The sequence below is a fragment of the Andrena cerasifolii genome, chromosome 4 (assembly GCF_050908995.1).
Source record: "Andrena cerasifolii isolate SP2316 chromosome 4, iyAndCera1_principal, whole genome shotgun sequence".
Taxonomy (NCBI): domain Eukaryota; kingdom Metazoa; phylum Arthropoda; class Insecta; order Hymenoptera; family Andrenidae; genus Andrena; species Andrena cerasifolii.
The window spans coordinates 19,251,626-19,267,812 of record NC_135121.1 but is presented as its reverse complement, the minus strand read 5'-3'; the positions used below and the strand labels follow the sequence as shown (position 1 = coordinate 19,267,812).

The 16,187-nt window shown below is 40.5% G+C and overlaps 5 protein-coding genes across 8 annotated transcripts in view; 3 read left to right on the top strand and 2 right to left on the bottom strand.

Annotated features, from left to right (window-relative positions):
- The first annotated feature begins 10 nt into the window (after positions 1–10).
- On the top strand, positions 11–1,035 carry LOC143368131 (26S proteasome non-ATPase regulatory subunit 9). The gene is made up of 4 exons (XM_076810513.1): positions 11–143; positions 285–384; positions 459–646; positions 719–1,035. Exons 1-4 carry the CDS (start codon positions 33–35, stop codon positions 944–946), a joined length of 627 nt encoding a protein of 208 aa, XP_076666628.1. The 5' UTR covers positions 11–32; the 3' UTR covers positions 947–1,035.
- A 321-nt stretch (positions 1,036–1,356) lies between these two features.
- Positions 1,357–2,971, top strand: LOC143367618 (uncharacterized). Its single transcript, XM_076809608.1, has 3 exons — positions 1,357–1,511; positions 2,346–2,687; positions 2,761–2,971. Exons 1-3 carry the CDS (start codon positions 1,494–1,496, stop codon positions 2,797–2,799), a joined length of 399 nt encoding a protein of 132 aa, XP_076665723.1. The 5' UTR covers positions 1,357–1,493; the 3' UTR covers positions 2,800–2,971.
- A 512-nt stretch (positions 2,972–3,483) lies between these two features.
- Positions 3,484–5,035, top strand: Non3 (Ribosome production factor 2-like protein Non3). The gene is made up of 5 exons (XM_076810510.1): positions 3,484–3,624; positions 3,832–3,964; positions 4,042–4,481; positions 4,543–4,687; positions 4,767–5,035. Exons 1-5 carry the CDS (start codon positions 3,602–3,604, stop codon positions 4,983–4,985), a joined length of 960 nt encoding a protein of 319 aa, XP_076666625.1. The 5' UTR covers positions 3,484–3,601; the 3' UTR covers positions 4,986–5,035.
- Cysrs-m (cysteine--tRNA ligase-like protein, mitochondrial) lies at positions 5,010–7,775 on the bottom strand. The gene is made up of 8 exons (XM_076810503.1): positions 7,382–7,775; positions 6,993–7,285; positions 6,718–6,916; positions 6,353–6,615; positions 6,132–6,268; positions 5,714–5,836; positions 5,389–5,643; positions 5,010–5,124 (listed from the first exon to the last, which is right to left on the bottom strand). Exons 1-8 carry the CDS (start codon positions 7,630–7,632, stop codon positions 5,083–5,085), a joined length of 1,563 nt encoding a protein of 520 aa, XP_076666618.1. The 5' UTR covers positions 7,633–7,775; the 3' UTR covers positions 5,010–5,082.
- A 362-nt stretch (positions 7,776–8,137) lies between these two features.
- LOC143368119 (neural cell adhesion molecule 2) overlaps positions 8,138–16,187 on the bottom strand; it is a 384,831-nt gene continuing 376,781 nt past the window's right edge. For all 4 annotated transcript variants that reach the window (XM_076810482.1, XM_076810483.1, XM_076810481.1 and 1 more), the window contains 4 exons: positions 14,161–14,448; positions 13,673–13,767; positions 12,861–13,133; positions 8,138–11,577 (listed from right to left, as the gene is read on the bottom strand). In XM_076810482.1, coding sequence (XP_076666597.1) covers positions 11,500–11,577; positions 12,861–13,133; positions 13,673–13,767; positions 14,161–14,448 — 734 coding nt within the window. In that variant the 3' untranslated portion in view covers positions 8,138–11,499. The remainder of the gene's footprint in view (positions 11,578–12,860; positions 13,134–13,672; positions 13,768–14,160; positions 14,449–16,187) is intronic.

The window sequence follows — 16,187 nt, the reverse complement described above, 5'->3', positions numbered from 1 at the left end:
GGCGCCTATTACGTGCTCATTGTACATGAAAAATGGTGGTCGACATGGAGTTGCAGGAAGCTAAGGATTATGTCTTTCAGCTTATGAAAGATAAAGATAAAATTGAATCAGAATTAAAAGATCTCCAGGAAGTCTTAGACGCTGTACGTATATTGAAATATAATATAGCTTCGTACTAAACGCTCGTCTAACTATGTTACTGAAAATGAACGGAATCTACAATTTGTAAACAGCATGATCTGTCATTTTCGAGAATACTACCGAGTGTTTACGTTATTTTACAGAATCACGTCGGCATGGATGATCCGGTGGTGGATTCCGAAGGATATCCACGGAACGATATCGACGTTTACCAAATCAGACACGCGAGACATAAAATAATATGTGCGTTTAATTACGGTATAATTTTTCTGCGCGTCACCTTAATGCTTCGAACTTATTAACGTGTTGTTAAATAGGTCTCAGAAATGATCATAAAGCATTAATGACTAAAATAGAGGAGGGCCTGCACAAAGTGCACGCCGTGGCAAGAAATCAGACAGAGAGTTCTACTGCAGCCACAGCAAACGACATTGTAGATACTACAGACTTAGAACCATTTCTAAGAGTAAACTTGGTATCTTCAGGTTCTCCAGCAGAGATGGCGGTAAGATATATAGTACAAAATATAGTAAGATGACAAATGACTGTATGTTTTGGATAATATGAAATTCTGTAGGGGATTCAAGTTGAAGATCTTATATTGGCATTCGGATCAATTGACTATCGGAATTTTAAGTCATTGAAGGATATTGGTACTTTGGTACAAAATAGCAGATACAAGACGATCAATGTAAACATTAAACGAGGATCTAGTATCCTATCGTTGACTTTAACTCCACGTCCTTGGGCAGGTAAAGGCCTTCTGGGCTGCAATGTAATACCCATAGAGACAGTAGAAAGATAAAAGTTCTGAGGAATTGTTTGTTTACGATTATAAATTATTTTTATGTATATTTTATTAATAAAGGAATATTTATGAACTATTCTATTCAATGTACATTTAATCATTTTGATGTATCCTATAGTTCAGGGTTTCTCAAACTATGGTACGCGTAGCACTGGTGGTACACAAATGCTTTTTGAATACTTTTTGTGTGCAGAGTCCACAGCATATTTTTTTAAATGTTCCAACATTGTTGAAGCGTAGCATACACATGCTCCACTGCAGTATTCATCTTAATTTTAATTCGTGGTGTGTAACTGCTCGTGTATATATTTGAGTGGTACACGTAAAATAAAGTTTGAGAACCCCTGCTATAGTCCATTTATTTCTACAAACCTCAAATAGCCTTGATGGTTATTATCCTAAGATGTAATATTCGGACCTTGAAATTTTATATGCATAATCCGTTAATATAAGTGAGGGCTCAGATTTAAAATGGCAGAGCTGGTATAAAATCAGGCGATTTCTATGGAGCGGTAGTCAGTACTGCACTACCTACAGCAGCAAGATGTATTTCCCATTGATTGTAAGTACTCATTTGCACATGTATGTTACCTATATAGTTATCTATACAGCTTTGTTCCGTTAAGGAGACGACGCTCGGGGGCAAGTCATCCCCTTAACGAAACAGTATGCTGAGTATGCAATTCGGCTCGGCTTTCGTCTTTACCATCTTCATTTAGTAATACGATACCGCTGTTATCTCGAATGAAAATGACTTTAGTCCAGTGAAATTAGGATCTGTCTACGGAATAATTCTCAGGAAGCTAAATTTTGGCATGGGCCTTTATTTCGTCGTTTTAAACAATATATCAAAAGTCCCCAACGATCCGACATCCGCTAAAAATTTTACAGAGGGTTGAAGGTAAAGAAAGCTGTTTTTATTTGGTAAGTTATAGTCCATACAGTTCTTACAATTCGCGAGTTATAACACAAAATCGGAAACTAGCCGGATTTTCAGGGATCAAAAGGGCAGTTGCCTCCCCCTGGCTTTTGAGAAAAAATCGCTTATTTTTCAAAACTGATCTTTATTAAGTTTATTCTAAAAAAAGGAATATTTTTAAATATCGGTTTTAAATTTTTAATTAAATTGGCACTATAAAATTGGTTAAAGAAAGCAAGAGGGGTATATTTTTCTTTACCATCATCCCAAAGTTGCCTCCCCCTGGAAAAAGTCTCCGGACGCCCCTGCTACCTTGTCGCGGTCGCGTACCCTATCGCGCAATCTCAATCTCACGTACTTGCCGCGGCGCGGCGGCTACAAAAGAAGTAGTGGGGATAAAAATGTTCTCTTAACGGAACGGAGGACCCGCTCCCATGACGGAACAACACTATATGTTTAAACGTTTGTTTAATTCAGGTAATGGTGGGCTTGAGTATTTCTGCGGGGCAAGTATTGAGTCAAGCTAACACTTATGAATACTCTGATCAACATCCATGGCCATTTGTTTACACCTTACATCCATTTTATAATTCTGAAACATTGCTTGAAGTATGGAGAACTGACAAAGCCGCAGACGTTTCTACAAATGTAGTGACTGCAGCACCTGATGATCAAAAACAGACAGTTTCATATTCTGCTGATGCTGAACGCAATAACACAAACTTGCAGGCACAAAATAATGTATCATATTTTGGAAGTCAAGCAAAGGACATAAATGAGGAGCAGTTATCGAAAAATAGGCAACGGCTTTCCAATTACGTAAATACTAATAAATATATATTTTCCAAATGTTCTTTGAATATTTCTAATTTTTCATATTTTGATGTTGCAGAGAAACAGACGCAAAGATGTGTATCTTCAAAATGAATGATCGAATCACGCCTCGGTTTTGACACGGCTTAATGATACAAAGGAATGCATCATTCATAGAGAACTTCACTTATATTTTAGTTTTGCTACACTTAGTGTAAATTGATCTACGAGAAATATATTTTTTCATGCTGTAGCTGTAAAGAATAAGAAATAAAAGACGTTTAAAAAATTATGTGTGTATTCTTTGAAAATATAATACATAGCACGATACTTTTGTTATTATACAAGTGCTTTTCTTTCACGCATTTTGCCAATGAATTCCTTACAGTGCCGTGTTAACCTGGAGGCAAACGAGGCAACCATCTTACTCGTTTATTATCTATAAAAATGCCGCCGTTTGCAAAGAGATACTAATAGAATGAGACAGAAATACTGATAGAAAGAGATAGATAAACGTTTAGGTTATGTTATTTCCGGTTTTGCTCCAACATGGCTGCGGTTATACCGATCACTCCCTAGAAGATCACTAATTGCGCACGCGTGGCGTTCTCCCACCGCTAAATAGCTTACAGCCAGAGTTCGGTGGGATTCGGCTGCACTGATGGAGGGGGAAACACCTACAGGAGCGATGGTAAAGTGTGCATGAACTACGCCTGCGTCAGTCACTCACACATTACCACCCTTCATCAGTGCAGCCGAATCCCTCCGAACTCTGCTCACAGCATAAGTTATTTTGCGTTAATTCCACCCCACGCTGCTGACGAGCACGTGTGCGACCAGTGCTGACCTGTGCTGACTGCTGTGTAGTGCTTCGAACGCTAGATATTTTAAAAAAATATTAGTCTGGAATACCAGTCACAATGCCTGTAATAAATAGAGTAGTGTAAGTATTTTCATCTTGTACATGGAATGACAGTTTTCGGTTATGTTTCCAATGTATTACATGCATTGCTATGTTTACATACACATATGTATTTTCTACTTTTCACATATATTATTGTTTTTCTGTGCTTGCCGTACGACTAGAGCAAAAATTTGTACCTCTGTAAATACGTGTATTTTTGTTCCTAACGTACGAGTTTCTTTATAGGAAGCCTACTACTCACAGAGGCAAAAGAGCTATTTTAAAAAAGGAGCCCAAATTAATAGAAGATGTCAAACAGACCATGTGTTTTAAAGGGAAAAACACTTCGCAAATTGTAGTAGGTCTCATGAAAGATCTGGTAAGTTGGATCATAACATTACTAACAAATTTATGTTTCGCTTTAACATGTACCGCAATTGCTGTGCGTTGTTTTAGTATGATTTGAAGAAACCAGACGCGCAGTTGATGCAGAAGAAAAATGATGTGGTGCCGTTTGAAAACATAACTCTTATAGAAAAGTTTTCTGTCAAGCACAATGTGCCTCTATTCATGATCGCTTTACATAATAAGAAGCGTCCTCATAATCTTGTGATGGGAAGAATGTACGAGCATACGTTATTAGATATGGCGGAATTTGGTATTGAAAATTATAAAGGCCTGCGGGATTTTAAAGTTCCAAAAATTTCTGAGGGACTGAAGCCTCTGTTAGTCTTTAACGGGGAACTTTTCGAAAATAATCACGAACTCGATAGGATTAAGAATTTATTTGTGGACATGTTCCAAAGGGAACCGGTTGAACAGATTAGGTTACAGGGTCTTGAACACGTTCTGAGTTTTACCGCTGTTGAAAATAAAATACTTCTACGTAGTTATCGGTGAGTTGATTTTACGTTACCCTGTGAAATGCTGTTATTGGCGAGGTTCGCTTTGTTTCAGGGTACTTTTGAAAAAGTCTGACTGCAGAATACCAAGAATTGAATTGGAAGAAATAGGGCCAAGAGCAGATTTGATATGTAGGCGTACAAAACTTGCCTCCGCAGATCTGTTTAAACAGGCGTGCAAGAAACCCAAGGAACTTAAAGTAATATTCCTTTATTACACGATAATACTCTGTTAAATCGTTGGATGACATGATTCGTTCATTCAACATATAATTACAGGTGAAGAAGAAGAAGAATATATCTGTGAGCAAACTTGGAACCACATTCGGCCGTGTCCATGTTGGAGCGCAGAATATCAATAGCATTCAAACAAGGAAGATGAAAGGATTAAAGAAAACAATGGCAGAAAAGAAAGCCGCTATTAAAAGAAAAACTTCTGATAATGATAACGATAGTAGTTTAAAGAAATCAAAGAACGTTACTGACTCAGCTGATTGATGGATTTAGGCACGGAACGGAATGTAAATATAATTCCTTTTTTATTTCAAGCGTTTCTTTACAATATAAAATCCTTTTGCTGTATCCAGTATACAGTTCAGTATTTCTTGACGCTCCAAGTGGATTCACTTTTGAAATCCTAAAACAAGAACGAATCCATGATATACCCTGTGCGGTGTGCACGATTTTGCAATCAAATCATTCGAATTATTTGAGTATTGATTATTCGCGGTAAAGAAATAGTGAATTCGTAAACAAGACGTGAACCTGCCTTGATATAAATTAAATAGTTTCTGTTGATCGGTCGATATTTGTTGTGCGCGGTGCTGGTGCTTAAGATTGTTTGTTAGCAGTCACTTCACCTCATTTACGAGCCCACTATCTCTCTACCATTGGCAAATACCTTTGTTGTTATTCCACACGCGAGGAGGTTTAATCGTGCTTCATCGCACGCGGCGAGTAAAATTTTATCTTTCGCTTCTTGCTCTATAGCCCTGTTTCGTATCGTGTTTCTGAACTTCACAAAATATTCGATGATTGTATTTGTTCTGTGTTCATCTGCCACTGTAGAATACGAAATACCAAGTTTTGAACACATCGTCGATATATAATTCGATACTGCTGCTACGGCAGGTATGCCCCTGTTCGTAATAGATTCCTACATTTGATGAAACAAGATGTTCTTAATAACCCGTTAATATTTATACATGTTATATATTCATATTTACTTGGGAGTCGTGCAACATTTTATTCCCTGTATCAACTAGATTCATGAGTGATCGCATGGCTTGGGCTGTATTAAAATCGTCCGCTAGTGATGTGTTAACATCGCTTATCGTTTCGTCTAAACACTAAAATAAAGTCCAACTGTCTTTGTTGCTCTTTGAAATATATCTCCGTGCGGACATACAGATAGGGTAATAAGTAGACTGCGGATGTTTATGCACGTAATATTTGCAAAAAGCATATGCAAATATGCACGTAAAATATGCTATGTCCATTTTTATCGAATTTGTTAAGGGTAGATCGAGAGTTCCCAATTTCTTTATTGTAGCTGGAAGAATTTGTAAATGTGCCTTAATAATTTTTGCATATCAATGTATGCATTTGCATAAATATCCGAGTCTAGTAATAAGATTGACTGACCCGAAGTAATGTAACTTCGTCCACATTGCCGGTGCTCCATCTCCCAGCGGCGTAATTGTCACAGTCGTGAATGAAGTGTTCAACTTTGTTCAGTAAATTTACTGCATTGGACATTATGTCCTCGGAATACTTAATTCCTGGAAATCATATCACAAAGTCATCTGCTGAATTCATGTTTAATTCGAAATCATTGGTCGTTTTATGGGTCATTTGAAATATACCAGTTTTATAATTGGAAAGTAGACAAAGCATCCTGAGTTGATTCGCGGTGTGTTTTTTGAGAAATTCTCTTATACTAATCGTGTTCTTGAGACTTTTGGACATTTTTACGTTTTCTAAGAATAGATGCCCGCAATGTAGCCAATAGTTTACCCATTGCTCTACTTCGTGGTAAGAACACGATTGCGCTTCTTCATTTTCGTGATGCGGAAAAGCAAGGTCTATTCCGCCGCTATGAATATCCACAGAATTTCCAAAAACTGTGCTAATCGAAATACAAACTTTTGTTCACATTACGTAAATAACAATATGCTGCTTGCGCCGTGCTCTTACAAACCACTTCTTGTTCTTCAAAGATGCACGTTACCTTGCAATTGTGCTGCATTCTATATGCCACCCTGGTCTTCCGCGACCCCATGGGGATTCCCAGAATGGTTCTCCTTCCTTAGCTGCCTTCCACAGGCTGAAATCTAACGCAGATTTTTTGTCAGGGTGATTACCGTCCGGACATGGAGTCGACAGCTTGCCATACATATTATACTTGCTCGTATCGAAGTACACAGATCCTACAAGAAGTAAATCAGCATTCGTAGGAATTGAAATTTATAGGGGAAAAATCGTCGTTTTAAAATTGTTGACCACCTTTCGCAACATAAGCGTTGCCTTTGTCTACAATGTTATTGACAAATTGGATGATTTGCGGTATATAATCTGTAACCCTGCAATACAAATGGGGCTTCATGACGTTCAATGTTTTCATATCCTCGATAAATTCATTTTCATAGTATTCCGCTAGGTCTTTGTAATTTTGCTTAGTTTCCCTCGAGCGCATTATTATTTTATCATCTATGTTCGTTATACACATGGCCATTACAATGTTTATGTTAAAATGGTCCGTTAATATTCTTCTAATAATATCCGACTTCACATAAGTTCTGTAAAGCAGAATAATAGTTTTTTACGATTAATCGAAAGAAAAAAAGAGGAAAGGTGTTTCGCAAGGACGGTAACGATAAGCGAAAATGTCTTACGCGGCGTGTCCAATATGTGCAGAGTCGTAGACAGTTGGCCCGCAAACGTACCAAGTCAGTAAATTTTTATTCTTCGAAATTAATGGTACTTTACACTTGGCTACAGGATTGTACACTGTAACATTCGTTTCATATCCAGTGGGTTTCAACCACTGTAGCTGTTTCTTTTGTTTAGTTTCGACGTGTACGAAGCGACGATATATTTTAACTAACTTGTAATTTAGATGTTTCATAGATGCACTCATATTCATATTTTTAATTGGTTAATGTTAGTAGTTATTCATTTAATTAATCATTTCATTTTAACCAAGCAGTGTTTATTTCTACGGTCGACTTAACCTTGTTTCTGCTATCAGCGCTACTCAGCAGCGTGAATTAGTGGCTGCGTTCAGCCGACAAAACCGGTGTGATCTTACTAGAGCGACGATACACGTTGTTCCGATCACTGCCTAGACTCTAGAGGATCGCTAGTGTGAATAAGCTCGCGTGTCGCCCTCTGAGGAAGCTTCAAGAATTAAACGTAGTGGCAGAGAATTACAATTTTCGAATTCATATTTATTCTTAATAAATCGTAACGAAGTAAATCATTTCGAAAGAAGTGATAGGTACGGGACATTACAGACACATAGCATGCAATGTTAAATACTTTTATTACACATGTATGCTGTGGTTACCATTATATATTTATAATGTATTCATATAATCCAGATAATGTCATCTTACGTCTCTATACAAAAATAATTACAATAATAACCGTTATTGGCATAGGCAAAATCGTTATTTATTGAAATTTATTGAGCACAATTATTTTTTTTTCTTATTTTACACAAGTAAACCTATATTAAAAGTCATTTAAAATTATAAGATCTTAATTATCTCTTAGGCACACGCACGTTTATAAATGCGTATGCTAATATATCCTGTATATTTATATTTAAATTTATTCCGTAATACCTACAACGCATACTAACAATATATCAAAGTCTTTTGTTACACTGGTAATACGAATTTCTGACAAAATACTGAATATTTCTTCCATCTCTTCTCTCTCTTCATCTTTCTCTCTCTTTCTCTCTCTCTCTCTCTCTCCCCCTCACCTTTCTTCTCGGTTATCATTTATATTTTCGCGCCGGTGCGCGTTCACCATCTATTCCTATCGCGCATGCGCCTATTTGAGAACCCTGCTTAGTATAAGAGAATGTTTCGCTGGCAAACAGAGCACTTGTCATCAGTCGTGGGGGCGGACGAGCAGCTCGGCTTTCGAAAATTTCATTCAAGCGCCGAGTGTTGTGTATCGAGTCTCGTGCTCTCAACCCGCGACGCGACAATTCGTGTTCACGTTCTATTCACGCGATAACGGAGGCAAACGATTTTGGCGCCATAAGATCATGTCAACTGTCTACTAACCTATATGCTCCTGCTATCTTATACGGTTCCACCACGCCTCGCAAACATTATGGATCCACGATTGGTTATCTTCGAATCTCGGAAAGGTAGGAAAGTTTACCAAACTCTTTTACCTCCGTTACACTTCGGAAAGAAGTCCGCGGAGACGAAGATCAGACGCAGCACGCAAGCTGCGATCGTTCGTAAACGTACCCGACCACTCCGATCGGATGATCGATTATAAAAAACGGTATAAAATTCGTATCGTGTAATCGAGCTTACGAGAAAAATTCAGAATCGATCGAACGGGAAGAAACGTTTAAACTGGGGTGTTAAGCATTTTAAGATGTAAGTGTCGTCGTTGACTAACGTAATGCGATGGTACGCAGAGCTACGAGATTATCGATAATCGTTTGCGAGTGAACGCTAGTTTAAAAACATTCAAATTCGGCTTCTCAGGTCAAACGACCGTTAACTGTCGTTAACTCGGATCGTTCAGCTTGAAAGGAATGCGCAGAATCCGGATTCAAGCAGCGGGATTTCGCGCGCTGCCGGATTCTGCGCGTGACTGTGTCGGTAACTCGAAAGGAAGTTTAATGATCCGTTAGTGCTTTGCCGCCCGTTAATCATTCGCGCATAGACGTACTAAACGATTCTAATACTCATAAAACGGTTCGATGGGAACGCGAAGCTTAAAGCTGCGTGAAATTAAACGGGGTTTGAATAAACGTCCGTGGACGTATGATCCTGCATTATGCTATTAGGGTTATGCAACAATGTCGAATCACTTCGAGGTGCAGCGCCCGATGGCGCTGTAATCGTATGGCACGTATCGCGAAATATAAACTCTTTGCACACTTCGTCTGTCCTTTACATTCTCTTTCCATCAGTCTTCTGATAACGTCTCTATTATTTCTAATAGAAACGCGACGGAACATCGGAGAACTTCATTTCCCGTTCTCGAAATGTCTCATCGTTCTTACCCGTTAAACGTGCAACCCTCTGTCGGTAACGTAGGGCGATCATACCTCTCGTTCGTTTAACAAACATTCCCCTTTAGACTACAAGTAATATTAAACCTATGGTACAATAAATACGAAATAAAACTAGAGCATTCTACGAAAATAGGGTATTATTCAGAATCCTTTTGAAAAGGGTGTTCCGAAAGTAGTAGAAAATAATTAAATGGAAACGTAACACGTAAATGGTAATATGGAATTACGGTAGAACTGATATTATTAGAAAATTGACAGAAAACTGATTTATCGACGTATGGGGCTATCGTTAATATTGATATAAAAGAAATTGTGTGCTAATGGCTAATAACGATCTTATCATTCAATGCAAGCTTCTCCATTGAAATATTATACTTTGGTTAAGACGGAGCTTCTATTAAATCCTAACAACACTAACAAATGAAAAGGGCGCCAACTTCTGCCTTTCCATTCCTTTCACTTCACCCGCGGTCCCTTTTAACTTGACGTAAGGATACGATTACCTTACCGTAACATTCTAACTCAAACGACTTAGGCTAAATGAACGTTAGCGCGCAAGTAGCGGGTAACTAGTCGATTTAAGAAAAGGACAGAACCATCTTTAAAGCTTCGAAATGAGCAACGATCGTACATACAGAATGAGTCTAAGATAACCAACAGACGCGTATATACATATACATATATATATATATAATTTCGGAAATCGTCAAAAATTTTTTTTCTCCTTTTTTAAAAACTCTATCCACGATTACGTAACATCGTTATAATAAGACCGCAGTTTGTCTAGACCCGCACTGTACACGGAAAATTTCGCGTCGCCTGTGTCCAACAATAAATAACCAAGCTGCTGAGAAACACCGCGAGGCCGTGTGAATTTTCGACGCACGCTTAATATACATATATATCCATCATCATTGTCATCATAGAATTATCGTCTCTTCTTTCTCCTCTCTACGGTTACACTCTGCAAACGTAATACTGAACGAAACAATTGTACAGATTCGCCGTCTTGATTGTACTTGGGTGGCATCGCAAACGACAACGCGTTCTACTTACGAACTAAATCGAAGTGTGCAATGTGATCGCGCTATTTTTTTCTTTTTTTCTTTTCTTTTTTGTAACATCGTCACCGATCGAATCGATAGAACCGAGGCAGCAAAGAAACCTTGCACAGTCCTTGGAGAGATCTCGCTTTCGTGTGTTCTCTTTCTCTGTTTTACGGACGGCTGAAAAGGGCCCGCCAATTCGACGCCCTTCGATATTTTAGGACCATCGATGCCATCGGTCGTTTCACCCGCGAAACAGAAATGTCTTGCCGGCCGAGTGAATCGCGATCGCGGTGCCTCGACGCGCGCGCCGAGGTATCGCGATCGCTTTCTCGTTACTGCTTAAACAACACTATCACGAATCGTTCGGAAAGCATATTATAATATAATTCGTACCTATACTTCGCGCGAACAGTATTTCTTCTTTAAATTACTTTCATCGTTCATCGGTTTATTCGAACCCCCTGCGACACGAGAGGCCTCAACGATACAGTTGCCGCACGGCGTTCCGCGTAAACGAGAACACGAGGGACGCCGTGCGTGCGTCTCAGTTTTATCGTTTTATTATTAGTATTCTTCGTTTCTTCCTTCTTGCTTCTTTCTATTAGAGAGTTTAACTTAGTAACGGGCGCGTCGAGAAACGTTTAAGAGCTAAATGTTTCGCGTCGATTGAACATCGAGCGGTCTAGAATCATGTCGTTGGTGTGTTCGAAGTTGGCGGCGCGTCAGTGCGCCATATTGAGCTCCCCGATTGCGTGATCGTGGTGATCTGTGAACAGAATGATTTTGAAATTTTATTGAAACGTCGTCGGCAAGGTGTTGAGAAAACGCAGTGGGTGGGAGTGTAAAGGATGTTTTCTGGTAAATATAAATCTGTTTCTAAAAGATTAGACGAGTTTGGAGAGACCTTGGAGAGGCCTCGAAGAAATCTCGAGGAGACCTTGAAGAAATCTTGAGGAGACCCTGAAGAAATCTTTAGGAGACCCTGAAGAAATCTTGAGGAGACCCTGAAGAAATCTTGAGAGAATCCTGAAGAAATCTTGAGGGGACCCTGAAGAAATTTCAAGAAGACTCTGTGAAATCTTGAGGGGACCCTGAAGAAATCTTTAGGAGACCCTGAAGAAATTTCAAGAAGACTCTGTGAAATCTTGAGGGGACCCTGAAGAAATCTTTAGGAGACCCTGAAGAAATCTTGAGGAGACCCTGAAGAAATCTTGAGAGAATCCTGAAGAAATCTTGAGGGGACCCTGAAGAAATTTCAAGAAGACTCTGTGAAATCTTGAGGGGACCCTGAAGAAATTTCAAGAAGACTCTGTGAAATCTTGAGGGGACCCTGAAGAAATCTTTAGGAGACCCTGAAGAAATCTTTAGGAGACCCTGAAGAAATCTTGAGGAGACCCTGAAGAAATCTTGAGGAGGCCCTGAAGAAATCTTGAGGGGACCCTGCGAAATCTTGAGGGGACCCTGAAGAAATTTCAAGAAGACTCTGTGAAATCTTGAGGGGACCCTGAAGAAATCTTTAGGAGACCCTGAAGAAATCTTGAGGAGACCCTGAAGAAATCTTGAGGAGGCCCTGAAGAAATCTTGAGGAGGTCCTGAAGAAATCTTGAGAGAACCCTGAAGAAATCTTGAGGGGACCTTGAAGAAATCTCGAAGAGACCTTGAAAAAATCTCCAGGTGACCCTTAAAAAATTTCGAAGAAATCTTGAAGAAATCTCGAGGAAACCTTTAAAAAATCTCGAAGAGGGTCTGAAGAAGTTCGAAGAGAGTCTGAAGAAATCCTAAAGTGATCTGCAAATGACCTCGAAACGATTCGAAAACAACTCTAAGCAATCCTGAAATGACCACGAAACAACCTTGACGACTCCACCTTGCCATTTCTCCCGAAATGTTGCTATCCAAGATATATCCGACATCCACTTGTAAATTAAAACGAATCTCCCTGAAATCTGCGAACACTTGTCCCCGGGAAGCTTATAAATCGCGCGAGTCGCGGGCACAACGATAACCGTGCCACGGGGCACATATACTGGATCGTCTATTTCTTGTCACCTTATTGTCGTGTCCGATTAACGGAGTTTCCGCCGTGGTTTCGTCGCTGGCGCGACTCATGTACGGATGCGGGGGCGGCACATAAATCGGCTTGGAATGACTGGCGACTTGCGCGTAAATCGTCGGTTCCTGGATTGGCTGCCTACGCGTCAGGGTCGACATGGGTAGCAGTTGAGGTCGCTGAATATTGGATACCTGTACCGGCTGATAACAATTAGGCGGTATTCGTCGGTTGCCTCGGAGCGACAGCTCGGCGTACGTTAGTTCCGTTCCCTGCAAAACCGTACAGAGCTGTACAACTTGTAACCACTTAAACAGACGAGCAAGTTGTATAACAGTTTAATTCGCTGGATGGGTCTCCCAACGCTGCAAACTGTTGGTGCCTCCATTGTTCTTGACGACACAGGGTGAGTGGACTCTGATGGCATAAAACAGGTCTGCGCTAACTTGTTTTATTACCTTTCCTGTGCCAATTATGTACGCCTTTCAAGTTTCGCCTCGCGTATCGTCAAACACCCTGTATCGTTTTCTTCAAATCTCTACCGTCACCGGGGCTCTCTGTAGCCAGCGTCGAATTTTAAATTGATATTAATCTTAGAATGTTTAATTAAAAGCGTTCTCGATGATACAGCGCGTGTCGCCAGCGCAAACAGAACAAAATGGCAGGTACGTCGGTCTGGAAATTACGCGAGCCACCCTTCCAAGTGTTCGCTTTATCGGGGCACCTCTCGTTGCCTTTTACTTCGTGCGCGTACGGAATTCTCGTCGCGGAACGCTCAGTGCCCCGTTCAATTAATGCAATTTCTACTCACGTTATTGACATGGGTGAAGGTACTCGGGTCCGTTCGTTGCTGGTGTAGCACGTAGCGCGGCGAGGTACCTTTGCACAGCTCCGCGTAAGAATTTTCTGCGGAAAGACAGCTGTAGATAATTATGCAAATTTTGCCGCGGGAGGCACCGCGCTCTGTCATTAAAACCAGAGACAACCAATAAACGTTGCATAGCTACCTACTTCTAAAAACAGAGCGCGCAACGCAACAGAATATTATGCATTGACACTTTGAGTGGCGAAAAGGTGTTCTTCAAATGCCTGTTCTTCTCGCACTAAACCTCCAGGTAGGTACGACACTGTTCCAAAAAATATCCACGCGAAGACACGTCGACGCCACTCAAAGGGTTGGCTCAAGGAGTCAACGAATCACGCATGACAGGATACTTTTTCACGAGTGTTGCCGGCCCCTTGAGAAGAGGGTAGGTTGGGTGACCAGGCGACACGCCAGATGTTCGTTAAATTACCCACCATTAGCGTGAGGAATTATATCGGGGTCCTTCTCGAAGCTCTCGATGCTGTCGGAGTTGAGGGGCAAGGTGGACGATTTATCACGTGGAGAGGAGCTGCCGGTGCCGGACGCGGCCAGGTTCGCCATGCCGCCGTCGTCGTGAGAGTCCTTGTCCTCCTGAGGCCTCGGTCGATACCGTAATCTCACCGCCAGGACTATCACGAAGATCACCAGCAGAAGACCCGCCGTTGCTCCGACCACCGCGCCCAGCAATGGCCCAGACAGCGACAGCATCACCGGCGTCAGTGCTGGAAAATCGTGGTAAATGCTCTGAGTCCACACCGCCCTCTCCTTTCCCAGCTCCTTCGACGTGCACGGGGATTCGATCGTCGAAAGGATGATCTCGCGAGGATTCCCCATCGTGAGGCTCGCATTTAAGAGGGATCACGGGGTAAGGGGTCCGCGAGGCTCGACTTCTCGTCTTTGCGTTCGTTTCAGACTGGTGAACACGACTCGACGGTGCGCCGTGTTCATTCTTTGTCAATTCTCTTTGTTCAAGAATCGCGAGTCGTGAATACAATCGAGATACAGATTGCACGGAAGGTTTGCTCTTGGCCTGGTTCGTTGGCTATATGAATTCGATGAAATCTTTTGGAATTAGATAGAGTGTTTGTGACTTTGGCATACCATGTGCGTGCTATGAAATATTTCAGAAGAAGGAACTGGAGCAAAATGAGTCCTGTAATTATTGTTAAACCTTTCACCTGATTTTTAATTTACTTTTAAGCGAAATTTAAATTAAACGAGTCAGTGCGTTGGATTTTGGAATTTTAAAAAATACCTTCCATTTCTTGTGAAATATTTTTCTCCTCAGGATCGAGTGGAGAACTGGGATTTCAGTCTGCTGTGTTATAGGCGGCACCCTTCTATGGTGTTTAATACGACGATGTAAGAAATACAAACAACATTGGGCGCGATCGTGATTTATTTGCTCGCGCTATTTCGCCCGGCAGCTTGATTTACGTTTACGGCGCCATTGTAGCTAATAATGGATTAATATCTCGATAATAAACGAGCCTGGGTCTGATTAACTACGGTCCAATGCGTTTCGCATTTAGCCCGACGACAATTATGTAAATGAAATCATCGCGCGCTGATCGTCGTTTCCGGTCGCGACAGCGTTATCGATAGCCCCTCCAGTCGAGCGCAAAATAAGGAAACCAGTGCAATCATGGGATTAGAACCAAGTTTAAACGTTCTCGCGTGGATATAGCACGTTGTATAATTAATCGACCGTCGAGGATATATCGGGCGATCTCTGCGAGGAACACATACTTTCCAATGCAAAACGTGACTTGAACAAATCTTTTTCCTCTTCCTTAAGGGTTCTGTGCAATTTAATTGGACTCTTAATTTTGAAATTCAAAATTCACCCTTTCAAGTATTCATGGACCATATTCCTCAGCCTTTTCAAAATTTCGCATCCACTGTGAGTGTAAATTTATTTCCAAAGCAATACTGTGCTTCTATTGTGATGCATTATTTTGAAAATAGATGCTTCGCAGAAAGAAGTAGTTTCTAGATAATACGAACGAGCGCTGTAAATTTAACAATACATAACAAATTTTCACTCACTGAAATAGCTTCCAATATGCACCCGATTTATCTTAAAACCACAAGGTTTCATTTAAGGGGGTATACCCGTTTGAACCCTCAGAAAATGTATACATTTTGTGGATTTTTTTACAAGTCAACGGTTTGATGCAGATTTCCCGTTTTTTAACTATGTTTACATAGTATTATGAACCACTTATAAAAAAAGTTTCAGTTAAAAAACTATTGTTTTTCGGAAGTTACGGATACATGTCCGAAAGTCTCTCGATTTTAGACGGCTAAACGGTGGCCCTAAAAACTCGCGCTACGTTCAACCAATTCACTTCCAATTTTGCATGCAGGATCATAATAAGATTCCGCATCGTCCAACGAAGGCTTTTTTTTATTTCGATTCCCCGTTTATTATTTATAAAGGAAAAAGGTGGATTTTTCT